The 23591-nt window shown below is 36.4% G+C and overlaps 1 protein-coding gene across 5 annotated transcripts in view; it reads left to right on the forward strand.

Moving 5' to 3' along the window:
- Positions 1-23591, forward strand: part of PTPRC (protein tyrosine phosphatase receptor type C) — a 120503-nt gene that overhangs the window by 39044 nt on the left and 57868 nt on the right. For 3 of the 5 annotated variants that reach the window (XM_015543850.2, XM_015543851.2, XM_015543852.2), the window contains exons 3-5: positions 15141-15155; positions 18826-19023; positions 21526-21660. In XM_015543850.2, coding sequence (XP_015399336.2) covers positions 15141-15155; positions 18826-19023; positions 21526-21660 — 348 coding nt within the window. The remainder of the gene's footprint in view (positions 1-15140; positions 15156-18825; positions 19024-21525; positions 21661-23591) is intronic. The other 2 variants (XM_015543853.2, XM_015543854.2) reach the window with 2 other exon arrangements.

Raw genomic sequence — 23591 nt, forward strand, 5'->3', positions numbered from 1 at the left:
CTCTCTGTCTGTCTCTCTTTCTCTCTCTCTCAAAGTTAAATAAACATTAATTTTTTTTTTTTAATTTCAAGAGAACATAATTTTGTTGAAGTAGGTAATAGACTATGAAAAAAGTATTTTTAGTACAAAAAAATCCCAAAGCTTTCTCAATAAATGTGCCTCAAATACCTTTACTTCATTATCAACATTTAGCTTTTATTCTTTTAAAAAAGTACATGTCATTGATAATATCCACTAACAATGAAGACCTACTTAATTTTAGCCTCACCTCCCCCTTCATTAGGATCAACTGGAAGAGATCCTCATAAAGAGACAAAATAACACACAGAAAAAGAGAAAAAGAAACTAAATCTATGAACTTTTTATAAGATTTCCCATAAAAATTATTTCAATCCAAATTAGGCTTTGTTTTATGACATGAAATGACATATTGTATCAAGAACCAGATATCTTTGTCATAGACCAGGCATAAACATATTTTTCTATCTCTGTAAATTACATATAAGTTATGAAAATATGTTAAGGAATTGACAATTCAAAAATATGGGGTCCTTTTTTCTTGGGAGGTTTTAATACTATGAAAGGAAAGCAGCTTCCTTCGTGTCTAGCTTTATCCACCAGTGGCTACATTCCTGGATCTGAAATGAGTGGGGTGATTTCTGTTGTTACTGCTGATTCCATTTACAAGGAGAACTAGAGAATATTAGAAGCATTATTCCAGAACTGTGCCAATGAACAGCATCCTATTCCTGCCTCAAAGTCAAGGACTGTACATCACAACTGAGGCTATGGATGCTATATGAGATTAAAATTTCACCTGAAGTATACAAATAAGTAAAAGAAATGGTTGGAGTAAGAAACAGACCCAGTAATAAGTCATCTGATTTAGGCCAGTATAGGCCCATTCTCCAAATGTTGTTGAGGGACTTATAATTGTTGTGGTTGTTTTTAAACCACTTGATCTAGTCCAACCGGTTTTAATTTCATACGCAGAGCATTGACGTGCTGTATGAAGCTCAAGTTAACACCGCACACACTATGGAGGACCCAAGCCCAGAGGAGTCATGTCCTCAGATTTTAAATGGTGACTATTTTGACATAGGCGTACCATAAGCCTAAGGTGTTCTTTCGACTTTTGGGCATCAATAAGGAGAAAACGTAAACTAAGTAGGAGTCTGAAAAGGGGCCACATCCTTTTCCATCCACCTGTGAGATACTTTTTGTGTATAGTTGTCAAATGTAAGAAACATATGGTAGATCTCTATCAGTCCGTGAAAGGGTTCTGAGGTAATTTGGGGGATGCTTGCAGGAAGCTGGCCCCCGAGATTACAAGGCACAGACACCGCCTGAGCACCTTTGTAAGGGGAACCCTAGGATTCAGAACTTGGGGGATACAGCCATTTCCATTATTGGCATGAAAATAGAATCATAGATGATAGGTCATTGGAAAATTATGTGTTTTTGGAAGTCAAGATCTTTATTGTGACTCAAAAGCCTTTTTATTATTATTATTATTGAAATCCAAGTCAGTTAACATACAGTGTAATAATGGTTTCAGGAGTAGAATTTAGTGATTCATCATTCACATAGAACACCCAGTGCTCATTCCAACAAGTGTGCTTCTTAATGTCCATCACCCATTTAGCCCATCCCCCCACCTCACACCCTCCAGTAACCCTCGGTTTGTTCTCTTTATTTAAGAGTCTCTTATGGTATTTTGCCCTCTCTGTTGTATCTTATTTTCCCTTCCTTTCCCCTATGTTCATCTGTTTTGTTTCTTAAATTCCACAAATAAGTGAAATCATATGATATCTGTCTTTCTCTGACTGACTTATTTCGCTTAGCGTAATACATTCTAGTTCCATCCACGTTGTTGCAAATGGCAAGATTTCATTCTGTTTGATTACCGAGTGAGCCTTGGTTTTGATAAAACGTCTTTGAAGGCTTCCAAAGGATGAGGGAGAGTGGAAAAGGAATATGATAAAATACAGCAATTGAATGTAATAAGCATATTCAAGCAAAGGGGCACACTAAATACTATAATCTGGGAATATAACTCACTTTCTTTTCTTCCTTGATGAGCAAAAATTGCATAATAATAGAGACATTATGCAAAAATCTAGAATTCAAGATAGTAGGCACATATAGATTCTTATCTGACTCATAATTAAAAATAAAATGAAGTTTCGTGTACCACTTATACAAATAGATGGCTCAGTCCCGATACGTTCTTAATATAGTTTTAGATATCACTGGATTCCCGACTGTCATTTGAAAAGTGTCCATTGATGGCCATTCAACGGAGAAGGCAGAGGGAGAGACTGGTGTTAACTCTAATGAACATTTATTTAACACCACCTGTGTGCCTGCTATCCATTTTGTAAAGTCCCCTGCAAGTATTACTCTGTCGAATCCTCTTATCAAACTACACATCCACTAAGTATAATGATCCTATCTCTACGTACAAGGAGGATAAAACTCCCAAACATCTTTTATCCCACACAAGGCCCTAAGTGGCTGGGCTAGGATCCAAACCCACCTCAGTTTGAGTACAGTGCAAAGCCCAGCTCTTTCCGGGTATAGTTTTGCATTTTGTTCTTCCTTGTGTGACATAAATATAGACATATATGAAAATCTGAAAGTATATGAAAATGCCAAGAGGAAATGCAATACCATCTTATGAAATGAGAAATTACACATGCCACATCTTACAATGAGTTTCAAAATTACATTGCTCAAAGTTTTGTTAACATGGGACCAATAGGCCCAAACAATATTAAGATTAAAACCAAGAATATGTATGATGCATCTTCATAAACTAGTTATTGTGTAGGATACAAGAGATGCTGATTTCAGCAGTGCCCTTAAGAAACCCAAACCGAGTTAAGTCAAATGCCTCCAGGTGGTAATCATGATGATGAATAACAATGATCGCTACCAGTTGTTGGGCTCCTAAGTGAGGAAGTGCTCAGGGCTTACTTCCTTAGTAGGAACTTCACAAACATTGTCTTGTCTTATTTAAAAGCTATAACAACCCTATGAGTAGATATTATAGATTAACTGATGAGGAACCGATGCTCAGAGACAGTATGTCATTTTTCCCCAGGTCACATAGTGAGGGAGCTGCAACCGAGAGATTCAAACTTCTGTGTGTGGTTTCCAAAGTCTATGATCTTAACTGGAACGCTCTATGAAAGATAGCTAATCACATAAGTCAATTTATGATATGCATCCCTGTGAGTGGCACACGTGGTTATTACTGTAAATATTAGGAGACTTCGGTGGTCTGAGAAGACCAGGACAATGGTCATGAAGTTGGAATTTGAACAGTGTCTTGAAAGGGCTACGACTTAGAGTCAGTAAAAGAAGGAATGGTATTCTGGGCGAAATGTTAAACTGAAAGGGAGAGAGGGGCCATGTGCTGAAACTTGTTGGGTTACAATAAGTTACCTCGAACTAAATTTCACATGAAAAAAGTGACTTCATTTAAGCACATGGATAACATCATTGGAGAGGCAGGTTGGAGATGGAGTGTGAAGGGCCTTCCACAATGATAGTAAAAATTTTGGAATTAAGCATATTTTAACAGGAAACATATCAGTACATTTAAAAAGTAGACTGATGTGGCGATCTCTAACATGCACGGGGAAGGGAGGGAGGAAGTTGCAGCTTGGAAACTGAGTGTAAAAGTCAAGGAGACAGGGGCACTTGGCTGGCTCAGTTGGTGGAGCATGAGACTACTGATCTCCGGTGGTGAGTTCGAGCCCCAGAATGGGCATAGAGCTCACACACACACACACAAAGTCAGTGAAATAGAACTACTTGGACTAGGGTCAAACAGTGGAAAGGAAAAGGAAGCACAGACCCCAGGTGTCAAGGACTAGGTTCTAAAGTTCAGAGAATGACGTGAAACGAATGCTCTAAATTCTCTCTTCCTAGGAGGTGGCATTATGCAGTTAGTAGCAAATGCAGGAGCTGTTAATATATTTTTTTAATACTTCCTGTACCATGCAACAATTGTTTTTAGTCAGATTGTGAGATAATTGGTAGAAATACTCAGCTTGATATTACCACTTACCTCTCAGGGCTGAAGTATGCCAGGTAACGCGGCAAGGCAGGAAAATGCTCCTCTCCATTTCTGTGTTTTTGGGCATCACCTCTCATAAGGCTTCAAGTGCGACATTAGGGAAGTCGCTCGACTGATTTACCTTTGTCTGCACGGGATGTGAGGTAGACTGTCATCGTGGGAGAGCTGTGCTCCTATGTGATGATATGGGAAATATCCTTGCCTTTTCTCCGGTCCTCTCATAATCTTGAAGTAAAAGGAATGTGAACTCTATTTACAAATAAACAAACACCTGTGTCTTCTTCTCTCTCTTTTTTTTTTTTTTTTGTAATCTGTTTTCCTCAAGTTTCATTATGTGACTGATTAATCAACGTTAATTGCTGGCCAAAGAGATGGTCACTTTGTATGTTATGAAAGATACGACCGGATCTACCATTTTTTTTCCTCATTAAAATATCACTTGCAAATGCTTTTCAAAATGGAGTGCTTGCTCAGTGAAACATCACTATCATAATAATCAGCCTACCTGTGAAATACCTTTTCAGTGAAACAAAAGCAAATCAACCTGAAATTCAGGGTTTTTTTGTTTTGTTTTTTGTTTTTTGTTTGTTTGTTTTTTGTTTGTTTTTTTTTTTTTTTTGGTAGCAGTTAAATGTATAATCAGACAGCTTCAACATCAACTAGAGAAGTTGTGGTTTAACCCTGAGATAGGGCTGATTATGCTGGCGCTATGGCAACCCATTTCACCATTTGGAAGCGCTGTGTGCTTAACCGCAGGAGATGTGCCTCTTCCTTTCCTATAAAGACTTCGAATCAGAAAAACAGAAGTACACCGAAGAGAAGAAACCACAAGAGCAGTCAAGACACTGCTGTTAGCTTTTAGCTGTGCAAACAGCACACTTGTGAGAACAACATTTTGAAAACCTTTTCTATTTGAAAGTGTAGCTTTTCCCGTTATGCCTGGGATTCCTTTAATGATTCTGAAAGTAAATCAAAGGTTTCTGTTCAGAGTTTTCATTAAGGGGAAATGAGAAGGTAGCAGTGCATTTATCAGCCTTTGCTTTTATTGCCTTTTCTTTCAGGAGAGAAGGCTTTTGTGCAGCTTCAGCGGACATGCGATTCTGTTTGTGAGATAAGAGTCTAGTTTGGTAGGCGGACTCCCCATAGCCTCGTATTTATTTTCTGTTTATTTCTTATTATCTTGTATTTAGTTCACACACACACACACACACACACACACACACACACACACTACTATCATTTACAGTTCAGTCCTGGTTCATTTAGAGAGGTTCGTGGGTGGTGCTGTAAGTCACTGACTCCAGACCTGGAGTAAACACACAGTGCTCACTCTTCTTGGCAGACTTCTTCCCCATGCGGGACCTCACCCCTCCATGCACTCACCCCCCACTCATTCACCCCCCATTCATTCGCCCACCCATTCACTCCTGCACCCACTTCCACAAGATATAGGTTTGATCTGCACAAGCTTGTTGTGTTGTGTTGTTTTAAAGCACAGATGTAATACGCGTAAAGCATTTTCAAGTATGTTCTATTTTTCCTTTCTTGAAGATGTGGGTAAAAATAATGAAGGCTAAGTCCATACCCCAGTTTTACTTGGTGATATGCCTGTCCATACCCTCCCCCCTCACTTTTTTTTCCCTAAAGAAATGTTTTTTTCTAACTCTTTTAAGGTCATTATTCAGCAATTTGCACTTTTTAAAAATACATTTTAATGTGTGACTTAACTCTGAATCCCATTTTAATGCTTCATCCGTGATATTTTACTCATGCTTGGGTCTCTGATGGGTCTTTCGCACAATTATTGGATTTAGCATAAATATTTCTCCCTTCGAGCACAGTATGGTTGAATAAGCATGAGGCTTTTAGTGTCAGATGTACATTTGAAATCAAACTCTTCTGGTCTGAGTTCTCTAGACTTGCACAAATTTATTTTTTGAGACTTCATCTGCAAAAAGAGGAATGTCATCAACATAGTAGCTTATTAAATAGTAGATTATTAAATGGTATTATCAATACTACTAAGGACACTAATCAATTTCACCACTTGTACCAACATCCTTTGATGATTCTTTGTGTATCTTTGCGTACAATCTTACTCTATCCTAGAGAAAGCCAAAAGCTACAAAAATATACATTAAGGAGTTAATATAATTAATTTCTTTTAATGTTTGTTTATTTTTGAGAGAAATAGAGAGAGACAGAGTATGAGTGTGAGCGGGGGAGGGGCAGAGAGAGAGAGGGAGACACAGAATCTGATGCAGGTTCCAGGCTCTGAGCTGTCAGCATGAAGCCTGACGTGGGGCTCGAACCCACAAGACCTAAGATCGTGACCTGAGCTGATATCAGATGCTTAACTGACTGAGCCACCCAAGTGCCCCTGTTAATATAATTAAAAAGTTTTTGCTATCTGAGGTATTTTTTATAAATTAGATACTTATGCCTGGATTTAGAGAAATAAAAACAGACATTTTCATAAGAAACAAAAAGACATTTAACAGGAGAATACAGGTGTACTTCTTTTATTGCACTGTCTTACTGTACTTTGCAAATACTGGATTTTTTTACAAATTGAAGGTTTGTGACAATCTTGCTTCCAGCAAGTCTGTTGGCATCATTTTTCTCACAGCATTTGCTCAATTCATGGCCCTTTGTCACATTTTGATAGTTTTTGCAATATTTCAAACTTTTTCATTATTAGTGTATTTGTTATGGTGACTTTGATTAGTGATTATAACTTGCTGAAAGCTCAGATGATTAGAATTTTTTAGCACTAAGGTATTTTTAAATTAAAGTATGTACATTTTTTTAGACCCAAGGTATTGCACACTTAATAGACTACAGTGTAGTATAAACATAACATATGCACTAAAAAAAGCAAAAAATTCATCTGACTCTCTTATGGCGCTATTTGCTTTATTGTGGTAGTCTAGAGTTGAATCTGCAATATCTCTGAGGTATGTCCTGTAAATCTGACGGGAGGGTAAGGGGGTACCAGCCGCCCTGCAGTTGAAAATCAGAGGACAACTTTCAACTCTCCCAAAACTTAACTACTCGTAGCCATCTCTCGACTGGAAGCCTTACTGGTAACAAAAACAGTCTATTGGCCCATAGTTTGTATGTTTATATGTACATACTGTATTATTACAATAAAGTAAGCTAGAGAAAAGAAAATGCTTTTAAGAAAATTATAAAGAAAATACATTTACAGTACCATACTATAAAAAACCTGCGTGTCAGTGGACCCGTGTAGTTCAACCCCGTGTGGTTCAAGGGTTAACTATACGTGCATAAGGGAAGTAGCTTTATGAATCATTCTTAAGCCATGTGCCCCACCATGATTGCCATCAGAACTTTGAGAAATTACTAGAACCCAAATCATACCTCAAACCTACTGAATCAGCATGTGGAGAGGTGGAGCTCAGAATTTTTCACGGAACTTAATCTGAATTTTTAATCTGGTGCAAATACAAATCCTGATTTTATATTTATCAGGATTATAACACTGCTTATTCTTTCTCTTTATATACACGTGAAGTTATATATAACTAATCCAAACCAGAATCATAAACTGTGTTCCATTGAGGTTCCAAAGTGCTTTTGTTTCATGATAGTGTGTACATTATGTCCTTGGAAAAAAATGGACCGGTGGCAAATACCTCTGGGAGATTCTGATTAAACAAAGCTACATAAATTTCTCTTTGCCCTTAATATGTTAACACTTAATAAATGTCTCTGAGGGACATGTAGCACAAAATATTTCTGAAACAAATTTGACTGTGGGACATTTTAAGACTTGTGAATCTAAATCAAAGATCTCAGGTTGACTATCATTAGACAGGAAGTGATAATCTGGCTATTCCTAAAATCCCCCCGCCCCGCAGTGACATAGAGATAAATATTTTAAGATAAAAAATAAGGCAAAGTAACCAATCTTTTACAGATGATCATCTTGGATTTATTAATATTGTTATTTATTTAATCAGCATGGCTAAAATTGATAATATGATGTTTTAAGCCAAATATAAAAGACATATAAATGTATGCCTGGTTTTAGAGGTGAATGTGTTTGAAAACTCGTATGTGCTCACAATGAAACAAGAATATCTGTGGTGTTTCACACACAAGTTCTTTAGAAAACACCTAGGTATGATTGCTATATTTAAAGTAATGTATTCCCTGATTTTCCTCCACCCCAGGGCTTATGCATTTGCCCTCTTTATCCTCAATTTTACATACTGATAACTTTATTTGTATTTTTATTCAAGTGTGTGTGCATGTGTGTATGTGTAGTTTGAAAGTCTGGATAGTACTATAAGGTTTATAATACATAAGGTCAGTCCTTTGTCTCCATCCCACTTCCCGTCCTCAATTGCTGCTTTCCAGAAGCAAACATAAATACTTCAAGATATTTTGGCATTTAAATGATATTTTCTGTTGTACTGCTGTTTCTTTTTTCTTTTTCGTTTCAAATGTTTTATCTAGTAACTATTGGCTTCCTTTCTTGATCTTGAAATGTTGCTTTTTATAACTCCTTGTTCTTTGCTCATGGATGCCATGTTGTCTCATTTCTGACAATATGAACGACTGTTCGCTTCAGGGTTTCTGCTGCTCCTTGCATTGTCTCTGTTTCTCCCAAGTCTCTCTTCTGTTTATTTGGCCTTCTATCTTTCTTCTTAGAGGCTTGGGTCTAGTTGTTTCTTGAATGTCCGTTTCTTTCTTTTTTTTTTTTTAGTAATGTTTATTTATTTGAGAGAGAGAGAGAGAGAAGGAGGGCAGAGAGAGGGAGGCATAGAATCTGAAGGAGACTCCCGACTCACTCTGAGCTGTCAGCACAGAGCCCAATGCAGGCTGGAACCCACAAACCGCAAGATCATGACCTGAGCTGAAGTCGGATGCCAAACCGACAGAGCCACCCAGGCGCCCCTTGAAGGTCCATTTCTATTTAAAGTATGTTGAAATTCTGTGATAATTGGTGGAGCTTGGAAATCACGAGTCTTACTAAATTGCACGAAATCAGAAAGGCATTTAAGCTTCCCGAGTTTTAGTTTCCTTATCTATCAAATGAACTACATGTCAATAGATATTAACATCCTATGTTTCGGTAGAAGTTGAAATCTCTGAAATTATTTTCTGGTGGTAAGCAGTAGCTGTTTCATTCATGAGATTCCAGGCATTTCCACAATACAACCAATGTTTTAACATAAAGTCTGAGTGAAGCAGAAGAAAATTGTGATTAGACAGACACTCCTTCAAAGTCAACACTTCCTGGGTGTATGACTATGAGAAATTTACTAAATGCCAAGTCTTAGTTTCATTCTCTACAAAATAGGAAAAATAATTGCTAATCCACTGGCTTTGCTTGGATGAGTAAATACAAAAACACGCAAAGATGTTAACATGGTGTCTGATACATAACATTTCAGTAAAACTGCCTCTGTGATTATTATATTTACTGATAAGCTAATGGAGGATAGACTATTTCCCATGTTTCTATGAAATCTGGATAAAACCTTGTCTGTCCCTTGCTCAGAGTGCTTACTCCATAGAACTTATTAATTTGATGTAATTTGTGGGATTTGCTGTCTGTGAACCATATACCAGGTTTATAGAGTAACTAAAAGTAGAATCCTTTCATTTTTATTTATGTGCTTTATTATTATCACGCCTTACCAAACAAGGAAAACCAGGCATATCTGTTTTCGCTGACCCTTAATTTTTGCCTTGGTGTGCTTATTTCACTTTTGTATGGCCTTTATATTTATAGAGGTCAGATATGCATTCTCAGCCTTCAAAACATGCCACTGTTCTTTTAGGGCAGATGCTGAGAATACGTATTTATTTCATCTATCCTGTTTCACCCTTCTGTCCTTGTACTTAGATTTGCTGAATTAGACATGTTTAAATCCCTTTGGAAATGGCATTCCATTTCCTTTTTTTTGTGGGGTGGGGGCAGCGGTGGGGTTGGGAACGGATGGTATTTAAAGCCCAAGTACGTCTTTTGAAATGTCATTTTCACTCGACTGATTCCCGGTTTTTGATGAAATTTCTGAACAGGGACTTAGGGGCATGACTTCAAGGTAACTTTGATTTGTGATCACTTAAACATTTTGAGTTGTAAAGGAAACATATTGGGAAAGGTAAATTCAGCAACAATACACGTGTTAGAAGCTTTGAAGATCCAGTGCTCTGTTATCTGCATGTTCAGCTGTTTAATGTACTTAGTCAAATCCACTGGTAATTCACACAGGATTAACATGGAAAGAGCGCGTGTACCATGATTTACAGATTTTTGGAGCTATGGTGCCACCTACTGGAATATTTCTAAATATTCCCTTGTCTAAATAATGAAAACAGGCACTTCCCTTTAAAAAAAAAAAAAAAAAAATGCAGAAAATGTTATCCCAGAAGAGTGAAGTCAAAAGATAATATATGGAAATACTAAGTTTATTACTATGGTCTATTTTATTATATTTATCTCCTGTGTTTATAGAATTTAAAAGTGCTCAATGCAGTTTATACTTTTAGAAGTACCAGTGCTTTCTCTTTATTGTCACACACGCCCTCTTAATCCCCACTGCTATTTTCTTTACCTGTTTTCCACACCCTCCCAGCATTGTTCATATAGAATGTTTGCATGTATTTTAATGGTACTTATATTAATACAATTTCCTAATATTAAATAGGTATTTATTATGCACTAGTTATTAAGTACTTTATGCAGACGTTTATTTGCTTTTTCCAAGTCTGACTCCACTAACAGTATATGGTTGCTTTTAAGTTATATGTGAACTAGAGCATAAAGAGTATGGGGATGTTTGCCTATGCCAAACGGCTGAGATAACTACATTAGTTCTTTCGCTTCACATTGGCCAAGCAGATCCGTCTTTGACCTGCAGTAGAATGAGTAGGTCATGAAATAACTAAAGATTTCATATAACCAGTCTGATAGGGTCGGACTGTTTAATCATGAGGTTTCAGCACAGTTGCTTCTTCCTGTGTTTCAGTAATGTTCTGATAATGTCTGCATATGGAAATATAATAGACAATTGAAGTCATTGTTCATATAATTTAGGAAGAATTGCAAAATGTGATAGAGATATCTTCGATAGTGCAGTCTCTTCTAAATATTTAAGTAGCTTCACCTATTTATCCTGATATGTAGAAATAGTCTCCATGGAAGTATTTGTTACTGCATGCTTACATTTATGGAAGTCATTAGATGGTTTTTGGAGGGGATATGTCCTTCAGATATTAGATTTTTAACTAGGCTCTTTCATGTAGGTTGTCTTTATATATGTTCCTACTTGGAGATTTGTACTTAAGTTTTTTGATATTTTAAAAGTAATTGAGGGGCACCTGGGTGGTTCAGTCAGTTGAGGGTCTGACTTCTGCTCAGGTTATGATCTCACAGTTGGTGGGTTCCAGGCCTGCGTTGGGCTCTGTGCTGACAGCTCAGAGCCTGGAACCTGCTTTGGTTTCTGTGTCTCCCTCTTTCTCTGCCCTTCCCCTGCCAATGCTCTCTCTCTCTTTCTCTGTTTCTCAAAAATAAATAAAAATTTTTTAAAAATTTAAAAATTGGGGCCCCTAGGTGGTTCAGTCAGTTGTGTCCGACTTCAGCTCAGGTAATAATCTCACTGTTCGTGGGTTTGAGCCCCACATCAGGATCTCTGCTGTCAGCGTGGTGCCTGCTTCAGATCTTCTGTCCCCCTCTCTGTCCCTCCCTCAGCGCACGTCCACCTGTGCCCTCTCTTTCTCTACGTCTCTCGCTCTCACACACACAGAAATAAATAAACATTAAAAAATTAATAAATAAATAAAAATAATTGAACATTTTTTATTTTATGTAATCTAGTAGATATGGCTTGTTGAAATTAATGTCAATCGCACTGCTGTAGTTCCTGAATATTTTCTTCAGGACATTAGCTCAAATTTGGAAGTGGTTTTCATCTTTGAAATTTTATTTTAGTGAGCTTCTGTAAGATTTATTGAGTGCCTAAGTAATTTTCATGTGATTTATCATGTTGACTGAAAGTGTTACAGAGATTGAAAATCTGTTTATAGGGATTTTGTGACTATGAGAATAAATTTAGTCTTCTATTGAGTCTAAACTGTGATGCTGGACTTGGAATTTTCTTTCAAAGAGATAAAAGACTGTGTATGTGTGTGTGATACTCTATAAAGAAAATGAAATAAACCTTAAAATAAGCTACAAGATTTCAAAATAGCCTGAAAATCACTCAGTGGAGGACTTTAGAATCAGATTCTGAGCTAAAGGGGTATAATGGAAAACGTACGTTCAATCTAAGAAGCCTTTATGGGAAGTAAGCATGAAAGGAAAATGTGATCCATTTTTAGATATATGTTATTTGCCATGGATGTTAAATTTTGTTGCATTGAAGATTAAAGGATTTGGGGAAATGTTGAATGGGGCCGTGATTAGAACAGAAATACATAGATGGAGATACACATATAGAAATAAGTTGTTTTTCTGTTTCCAAGCTATGGAAGTCTCTTCACAGATAAACACGGGGTCTGTGCGTTATAGTACTTTTGTTTGCTGTTACTGTAGTTTGGTTGACTTCCCTGTCAAAATAATATTCTTCAGTAAATTAAACCGGCACACTTCTGATTTTTCTCCAATATTTGTCTATACCATACACAGAGCATTTATCCAGAAAACTATAATTTACTGCAAATGTCTATATTTAGGGTCAAGTTTATTTTAGCATTCGTAACATTATTAGTCATGTATTCTGTAGTCCGATACTGATTAAGAGGTTTTTTTATTTAGCCTATGGGCTTTTAATAAGTATCAATCTCTGTGTAGCCTAAAGCATTGGCTAAAAGAATTTTCATGTTGAAAGGTCAGGTGTAGAGGAAAAGCTATAAGGATAAATTAATGAGGGAAGCTGGAAGCCTGAGGATTGACAGCAATGTCTGCAGAGTCAGACAGGCTCAGGTTCAAGTCTGGGCTAGCATATACCAGCCTTGCGAACTTAGCCAAGACACTTGACTTTTCTAATTTCTTAGGGTGTTGTGATCCTTAAGAGAGAAAATACAAGCAACAGGCTTCCTATAGTGCCTCATACACCATGAACACTCAATACATATTAGCAATTAATAACAATAAAGTATCATTTCTGAATTATTCTCTTAAAAAGACACATCTGTAGAAATTGTCTTCTCCATTTTGGTAATTTACCATTTTCTAAACTTGAATTAAAATACTATACACCACATATTGTCTTCAAAACATTCATTGCTTTTGAACCAGTTAGAATTAAATTAATATCTCTGGGGCATTTAACATGCATGTGGCCTGATGAAGAGTCTACTGTTTGGAACATTTCTAGCATATTTACTCTAGTATTCATGGTTCTTGTGTTAAAAAAAGAAAGTTCCTTATTATCCCAATATTCCTTTTCCATTTCCATAATGAATATGTGACAAATCGCAATTCCTTTTTATAACATATTCTATACCATTTATGCTACATGTTTTGGCGGTAACAAACTAATAAATGAGAACAGAGTATAATGGTCTGTGGAGTTAGTGATGGGTCTAGTAAAGGCAACATTAAGATTCCTCTTTTTTCTGTCATCAAATCTATTTGATTTCTATACTATATTTATTGATCTGATGACTTCCATCACTCTCAGGAAAAAATTCAATCTCTTTTCGTGGCCTATAAGGCTTGCTCTTGGCTCTTCTCCCAAAGGTGTTTTCATCAGATCTGTTTGATTTCTCCCTTGCATTTACACATGCTTAAAACCATTCAACAATTACTTATCTACCACTTACTATATGCAAGGCTCTTAGCTACATAGCTTCAGCTGCTTCGCTTCCTCCTCATATTGTGTAATTCTTGCTGATCGCCAATGGAAGGAATTTTAATTATTAGTCATAATCAGGTTCACCTATGACTTAAATGTCTTTGCAGACTACTGGATCTCTCTCTCTCTCTTTCTCTCTCTCTCTTTATCTTGCAAACCATTGGAGCTATATATATATGTAGATATCTATCTGTATACATCTTACAGTTTGTAATTTTTCCTAGGGCAAAGGACCATACCTGTTACATGTTCAAACCCAGCACCTAATATCAAGTTAGCAAAACAATAAATAGGTTTAAACTTAACTAAATCAAGTTAACTTGTTTGAAGTTCCAAGGAATTAGGTGTTTATATTGAGAAGGGACATATCAAAATAGTTTTACATTTTTTTTAACGTGTATTTATTTTTGAGAGACAGAGAGAGACAGACTGTGAGTGGGGGAGGGGCAGACAGAGAGAGAGAGAGAAGGAGACACAGACTCCAAAGCAGGCTCCAGGCTCTGACCTGTCAGCACAGAGCCCCACGCAGGGCTCGACCTCACAAACTGCGAGATCATGACGTGAGCCGAAGTCAGGCGCGCAACCGACTGAGCCACCCAGGCGCCCCCAAAATGGTTTTAGATATTTAAAAACTTAGACACTTCTTAGATAAAGAAAAGAGGTGTATTATATGAAATGTGTTTATACACTCGAACTAACTCGAATATTTTGAATGTGGCAATATGCTAAATTCTTTACAATTATCATGACAGTTATTTCTTCTTTCACTTCCTTGGGGGCAGGAAATGTCTCTACCTTGGTCATATTGTATCGCTAGTATGTGGCATATAGCACACAGTAGGCACTCAATAAATAATCATTATCTAAATAAATGAATGCATATGGGGAAAAAGTCCAAAGTCTTTTATAGGCTTGAGATTAATTCTAATAGCTCTCCTTTATTCTATTACTTTTTTATTTTACCTGAGAAGTCAAAAACTAATACCATAGTTTTAACACACTTGGACATTGTAAACATGACCTTAAGAGAAGGAATGTAGTTTCAGTGGTAAAAGGTACTGAAAATTGCCCCTCTGTGAATGTTAACTAACACAGAGATGATGTATATATGGAAATTTAACTTATATTTACATATGTATTATGAAATTTAACTTATATTTACATATGTATTATGAAATTTGAAGTTTTCTAATAGATGTTTGTTTTCCTTTTTTCAGGAGAAGAAAGTCCTGGTAAGAATTAATATTTTCATTTTACTTATTTTATTATTTTGTTGCAAAGTTTATATATTTAATGTTGATAGAGTTTTCTATTATTGTCTAGTAAAATCATTTTACAAGGACAAATGTTATCATTATGAATTATTTCTTGAATTATGAAAATGTTTTTGACACTTTCTTGTTCTTAATATTCCTGCTTATAACATATAAATTTTGTTAACTACTTGAATATATTATTGTGTATAAGTTATAGCTTTTCTTAAACTTGACAATAAATTGCATAGCAGGATTCCAATCTCTTTTTAAATTTTAACATTGCAAATAATTCAAGTTAGGTCGCAAAACTTTATAGTCAAAAATTGGTTAAAGAATTATCTGAGAAATTAGAATTCTAAACATATTATATATGTATATATACAAATACATATATGTATATACATATATATAAAAGAAAAGCTTTGAGAGTAGTAAGATATTTTGTAATAATCATGTTCAAATTCTATTGTCACAATGGAATTAATAGTCTTAATGAGTATTCTAATCCTGAGACCAATTAAATTTAAACAATGAAGATGTTAAAAATAAATTCATACATATTATATGCAAAAATAAGAGATAAACGTACATTTCATGTGGTTAAAAATAAGTTATATCACTTAAATGTTAGTGTTATGTAAAATGTATTACTGATTTCCTGATTCATCATACAGTTGAAGTATGCATTGAGAAGGTAAGTAAAGCCACTAAGACAATTCTGACTTAATCATTTTAATGCAGTTCTAGTTAGGTACATTCAAAATGTTCTGCAAATTGAGTTATTAAAGGAATTATTTTTGTAAATAAATGAAAATTCATTCCAAACTATGGAAACAAGGAAGCATGTGAATACTAACAAAATGCTTTTGAATCTGCATAAGAAGCACATTCTCTTATTTTTTAAAACATGTAATATTGGAATTTTACGGTTGGATAGTATGGTAGAGAAGCTTTATAAATACATGAAAGTCATTAAGGTATAGCAACTGTGATTGGTTTATGCCAGCTACTCTCATCCATTTTAGCATTTCCACCTTTTACAAATGATTAAGTTCATTCCAACCATATAAACTGGTTATTGTTGCAGGAGGGGATTGGGAATGGGGTAGAATAGGGGGTGAATGTTTAAAATGCAGACGACTTACCACCTTATTGAGAGAGTTTCCATTATCCTTGCACTGTTATAAAATGATGGATGACACATCCAAATGATGACCTCAGGTAAGTCAAAATAGTGACCCCAAATGCCAATGAGAATGGCTTCCTGCAAATATCAACAAGAATGTGATCAGTGGAAACCAGTAGTATCTCCAAAGTGAAGATGAAGGCCAATGTAGAATTGGCAATTGGAGCATTTTTTCTCATCCTGAATTAAAGTCTTATTATTGAACCAGGGGATGTGCAGTGAGCTTAAGATGTGTGCAAGAACATTAAGGCTTCTAGGTAGGAGGGTAGTTTTCTGAATACCGTTTTTTCATAGACCTTGGACTGAATTTACTTGATGATATATAATCTTTAGGAATGCTACTCTTCAACAAAGCATAACACTATTATGCGAGGTATTTGGAGTGGTTTTCCTTCTAGTCTTTTTGTAATTTAAATCTAAAAGATAAGTGGGAGTGGGTGATAAAGGGAAAACATCACATTTCTCTCAGAGCACAGGGGATCATTGAAATCCTGCCAAAACCAAAGATAGGTTAACCTAAAAGCAACAAACTAATAATTGTTCACGTCTATAATGATGGAAGTATATTAATGTTATTGCACATAATTTTAAGCTCCCTCTCCCTCTCCCTTTCATCTTCTCAATCTCTGTCCCTATCTGTCTTCTTCCTGTCTTTGCCTCCACCCTTGTCCCTTCTTTTATTCAACAAAGAGCAGGTGAGAGAATAAGTCAAGTAGGATTTAGGATTTTACACTGAAGACAGGAAGGGGTGACTTGCCTATCACTTTGCTAGATATGTTGACGTGTATCTCGGGTAGAGGTTTGTTAGTAAATACGTTGCTTTGTGTGTTATTAGGTTATGAAATTCTAGAGATTGAAAATTTTCGTTGGAAAACAACAACTGTAACAAATGTACTGAAATTACTTTGGATTTCAGTAACCACAGAAGAGTTCTACATTATTTTATGTGCTTGTCATTGGGGCAGTTCAATAAGGCTTGGATGTATTTTATTTGTATTTAGTAAACACTGATTTCATTTTACCTTCAACAATAATGAATGAAGCTAGGACTTCTCTGTGCCCTTTCTACTTCCATTTTCTTAATTCCCCATTCAGTAATCTTTCAATTTCAGTTCTTAAATCTTATCACTTCTAATCTTTTCCAGTTTCTCCCATTCTCGTTCACCTCCCATTTTCTCTTACTCTTGGGCCATTTTCTCTTACTCACTTTTGTTGAACTGAATTGTTAAAGTACTTGTGTGCTATCATTTGTTGTTGTTGTTGTTGTTAATTAAACACTGAAAAACATAACATTTGACTATTCGTAGAAATGAATATATGTTAAACATAGAAAATCCAGAAAAAAAAAAACCCCACATCTTTATAACCTCAATATCCAGAGATCACAATGTGTTGGTTTATTATTTTTTTAACAATTTTGGTGTATTTCTCCCCATTCTTCTATAAAGAAATACACCTTCTGAGTAAGAGAACACAAAAAATTTAAAGGCCTTTAATACACAGTGCTAATGTGCCCTGCAGAAGCTTTTATCCGTTGTACGCCTCTATCAACTACGGGTTCCCTAATTCAGCACTACTTGTCACACTGTTATTTTTTCTTCTGAAGTGAATTGAAACCATGGAAAATGTTGTTGCAATATCTCAAATTGTGTTTCTTATATTATCACAAAGTTGAAACCATTTTGTAGACTTGGCATTGTGTATCTGTTTGAGAATTTTGTTTCCCTGTCTTTTGTCCAATCTTTGCTTTGTTTCTGATTTGCTAAAAAGTAATCAGTGCAGGGGTGCCTGGTTGGCTCAGTCAGTAAAGCCTGCAACTCTTGATCTCGGGGTTGTAAGTTCAAGCCTCACTCACGTTGGGTACAGAGATCACGTAAAAATAAAATTGTAAAAAAAAAAATCAGTGTGTACCTAGAACTTTTATTTTTCATTTTTTGTTTTCCTAGAAACACTAGTCCTCTTAATAATCCCCTTTAAACTTTATCTTTCTCTAGTGCTCATTGATAAGTCTTTTTCTTTTTTTTTTTTTTCTTTTTTTTTTTTTTACAATTTCTGTTAATTGATTTTCTTTATGTGTGTGCTCCGTCCTTCTGAACCCAACTGCTTTGGACAGTTAAGAAACCAGCAATCCAAAGGGAAGTAGGCAGGGAATAGCTGCTTTCAACTTTATTTCCCCATTTCTATCTTTAGCCACTATATCTAAGTCTATATACCTCTGTATGCATCTATCTATCTATCTATCTATCTATCTATCTATGTATTTGGTAAAATATACATACTACCACACGCCGTATATCATCTCTGTATGTTGTGTGTGCATTTACACACATATATGTATATATATTTATATACACACTGTAATGGACTGGGGAGTTAGTTAACTCAGATGAGTATATGTTGCAGGATATGATTCATGTATTTATTTTGTTTTCCTTTTTCCATCTCCCATGAATACAATAGGACGGAACTCAACAGAAAAGCCCAGTGTTCTGGCTCCAAGCGACCCCTTACCTGCCCGCACCACTGCATTCTCACTTACAAGCATCTCTGAAAGAGAATATAACTCCTCAGAGACCACGCCTACTCTTAGTCCAGACAGTCCTTCAACCGAAGACTTCCTGAACTCTTTGGATAATGCTAATACCCTTAATGTGACAGGTCGGCACAGAGGTGTTAATTAACTGAAATGAGTTTAGGAGAACTTGTCTTCCTTTTTGAATCTGAAAGTTATCAGAACTGTTTTCCTTTAAAATACGTGTGCAGTTTCTACAAATGTGGTTTTATTCAAGCATGTAAAGTGTAGAACATCCAGGCGTTCATGCAATTTTGACTGACCAAAGTAGTGAAGGCAAGTTGTTGAGGAGCCGGTGGACACGGAGGGAGGGAAGCCCCAGCAAGTAAGGCGGGTGGGGAGGGGGAGGGGAGTTTCTCCAGTAGCCAGTGAACTGCATGTGCTGGGTCATCGCCACTGTTCTGCTCACTTGGGTTTTCTGCAGCGCCAGCCGGGTCAGAACTCAGTATTTCAGCACTTTGTCAGTCCTGCCCTCCCTGGCTGTAATTCCAAAGTAGAATTTTTCTTTGTTGAACTCCACAATCTCAATACCAGAAATTACTGGAGATAAACAATTTATTTTTGAAAAACCACACCGAGGATCAATAATCCAGCTTTGCTGTTTGAATTTCCTCCAGGGATATTGGCATTAAAAAAATTAATCAGGGTTGTGGGCCTTAGGGCGGAATTGAAGGGAATGTGACCACATTCATAACAGTGATGTGGGAGGTATTTTTTACCAGTGAAGACCACTGATGCTTTTCAGAATCCCAATAAATCTGTGGTTTGCTCATTCTATATTTGATGCTAGGTCTGCCAGTGTATTTGGCACATAAATCCACCATCATGAGGGTTGTTCATGCCTTTTCTGAAATAACGTGCTATGTCGTCATTTTCTGAGGCAAACAGGTTTATAGACATTAGAGACTAAGCTATTTGCTTAACAGTGCCATTAATCTTAGTTTGAAAAACAAGTATGTTCAACACTGTCTCAGAAATTTGGTGGAGGGGTACATTGTCGTGTTTTGAATACCATATTGATGAAGTTTATTGGCCATAATAAGCAGTTAATTAAATGATAAATGCCTCCTTATGTTGATTACAGAACTGTAAATTCAATCTTTCCTCCATTTTCTCCTTCCACCTTAGCAGAGTAATGGCTAGGATCTATCTAAACATTGCAGGCATTTGAATTCATTGCCCAAAATTTTAACAAAAAGAATGTGAGGATGAGGGTGTTAATGGTTAGGTAGAACATTCCAGGGTAAACTTTTTTACTGACGGGGTGATGTCACACAGTTTTCTATTTTAAAGTTTTCACATTTAGCTTCACGTACACAAACACACACACATATAATATTCCCTATGAAGCAAAATGTGAAGAGAAAATGTTTAAAATGGAAAAGATTGGAAATAAGGATGAATAATAGTAAAATACTAACTTGATGGTGAAATTAGCTTGGAAGGTTTCTTACACTTTCAAATAAAATAAGACATTTGATCTCCCTACAAAATAACTTTGCTCTCCGGTGATATTTCAATTCTCTACTGGGATAGAATCGTATGTGTTATTTAATTTATGTTCGCAATTGATTCGTATTGTGGAATACAATCCAATTTTCCTGCTTACCGATATACATAGGTAAAAAAAAATCCCTTAATCCATGCTTCTAACAGTATAATATTTTCAAGCGTTTTCAAAATTGTTCAAAAATCATTACAATAAGCATCTGTTTGCATAACATTAAACTTAATTATGTGATATTATTTTTACAAAAATATTTAATGCAGTTGCAAAATATCAATATAGAAGTATATATATAAAGTACATACTTTATGCATATATATATGCATAAAGTATGTACTTTATATATATACATATATATATGTATATATATAAAGTATTTACACACATACACATTGAAAATACTATTTTCCCAAATCCTGATCCTTAAAGGTACCATACCATTTTATCCATGGCGGTATATCCTACAGACTCTAGACATGTGATTCTCTGAGAGAATGTGGGTGTGTGAGCAACTGTTTCCCCACATCTTTTCCAATACTAGATATTATTAATCTTTCAAAACTCTGCCAGTATGATAGTTAAGATATTTTATTTTAACATCAAAAAATTTCATAGTGATGAGCACTTTTGCATACACTCTTTAGCCATTGCGTATATTAGATGTCTGTTACATGTCTTGTCCATTTTTCTATTTTTCTTTTTTTTACGATTTGCATATTGTATACTGAGGGATTCTTTACTGATTCTGCCTACGAAGAAACACCCCAACTTTCAGTTCGTCAAGTTGAAGGAGAATCCAAAAAGCTCACAGAGACTTGGAGGTTAAAAAAAAAAAAAAAGCCACCTGGAAACCTGAGTCATCTATGACTTCAACAGGACCCCAGGAAGCCTCTGGGAATATGTAAATGAAGAACTCTGGTGCCACCTTCCTGCCAGGCGAACTTAAATAGAGGCAGACACACATTTTAATAGATTGGGTCATTTCACGGTTTGGTAAACAAAGATGCTGATAATGTCCTAGTATTTAAATGTTTCATCTGCAGTAGGGAAATACTGAAACGATTTCACTTTCTTACCCTAGGAGTTGCACAGCCGCCTCCCTTCCCCACGCACGCAGACTCGCAGGCGCCCTCTGCCGGATCTGACACGCAGACACCTAGCAGCACTGCTATCCCTCTCGCACTCACCCCTGCTCCGGGGAAGAATGACACATCAGGTTTGCCGGGCTTTTAGATTTGTGCAACTGTGGAAAGAGCCTGACAGCTGCCTGTGGTTAAGAGCGGTGTCAGGGAATCCAACCACTTGTTAAACGTATAGCACTCGCTAGTTGGTGAATTTGGTATTTCATACTTTCATGTTTATCCTTAGTTTATGAGGACACCCACCTAAGGTCCTTCCAGTACAGATGAAATAATAAAGAATGAGACTTCGCAGAATAAAGGAAAAACCTGTTCCGGAATAAATGGTTACTCAGGGTGTTCTATACGTTTCTTCATATTGGGGCAAGACCCACGGCACAGTGAAAACTTTTGCTAATAATAAAGAACAGTATGTATGAAATGTTACCAATAGACTTCCAACCAATAAACAAAATCCTGAAGAGTAGATGACTTCCATTTTCAGTGAAAGCCACTAAGAAGTTGTAACCACAGTTTGTTTTTTTTAAAAGAATGGGAAAAAGGAAATAGATGCTTCATTTTCCTCATCCAAACATTAAGATTCAGCTTAGCATCTCTGTATGTATATAAAACAAAGCAAAATACTCCCTCCCTTATCTTTCCAAATCAGGGTCTAAGTCACTTCATGTTGACTTTTTTTTTTTTATCCTGAAAGACAAAAATCCACACAGACATATATAAAAATGTGATGGCTTCAATGCCTGAAAATAAAAAGATATAAATGGGAAAGCCTGTGGAGCAGGCACTAAAGTGGCCTTTCTTGGAACATGAATCAAATATGGAAGTCCAACATATCAAATAGAATAATTATGAGGTATTAAAAGTCTTCCGTTGGCACAAAAATCATTACAGGCAATGCACAAACTTAAAGTGACCTGGGAAAGAGTTGCCCTCCCTTCCCTGCCTTGTTCTGCCCACTCCAGCTACCACGAGAACTACAGTAAGACGATCTGGAACTTTTAGCAAAGCCACAGATTCAGAAGTTACAGATGAGAAGGAGCTGTAAAATAACTGAAGAGGACTGGCCTGTAGGGGCTGGTTGTTGCAAAAACCACTCTACGTGTCCTCATGAAGAAATTCTTCCTCTCACTGTGGCTAATTCCACTAATTAAAAACTGATTAGGATTCATTAACCTGATGAAAATTGAAAAAGCAGGGGCTTTAGAACAGCATGAGGACAAGGGACTCTTAGGGGAGGCAAAGAGAACAAGCCTGTGAAAGAGAAGGAAAGAATGTGGAAGAAGGAGAAAGACAAACCTGCTGATTTTTTAAAAAAAAATTTTAATGTTTTTAAATTTTATTTGAGGTGGGGGAGGAGCAGAGACAGAGAGGGAGACCAGAATCCAGGCTCCAGGCTCTGAGCTGTCAGCACAGAGCCTGACATTGGGCTGAACTCAGGAACCCCAAGAGCACAACCTGAGCTGAAGTTGGGCTATTAACCAACTGAGCCACCCAGGCACCCCAAACCCACTGATTTTTAAAGCTCAGCAGAGGGTCATTTCTGAGTCTATTTTTTTTTAGAAGAAAAATTAAACCTTCCTACCCTTCTCTGTGTTGTGTTGGAGACCTTCTCTGGGGATCCAGAACTGCAGAACTGATATTTATGTTATTCATTCTACTCTATGGTTTACTTACATGCAGGGGAGGTAGTGGCTTTTGAAGACTGAGTTGAGAACCTAAACTCAAATTTTTGGAAGATGCCTTTTCATTGCTAATGGCTGTAGATGTGAAGTTACGGACTGTGCTCGGTTTATAATTGGACGATGCCTGCATGCTTGTCCTGAAACCGTTTCCAGAATGTGCATGCCTGTTTCATTCTTCCAAAACCCTGAGAATCTTACAAATGCAAGACTAATCTTGTATCATTGAACTGATGACCCCAGGGACCATGACAGGGAAATAACCAAACAAGGTCAAATAAAGGCTAGTTAGCATGTCCTTTGTTTTTGCCGCGACAACTACCGGAGTT

The sequence above is a fragment of the Panthera tigris genome, chromosome F3 (genome assembly GCF_018350195.1).
Source record: "Panthera tigris isolate Pti1 chromosome F3, P.tigris_Pti1_mat1.1, whole genome shotgun sequence".
In the NCBI taxonomy this organism is placed as follows: Eukaryota; Metazoa; Chordata; class Mammalia; order Carnivora; family Felidae; genus Panthera; species Panthera tigris.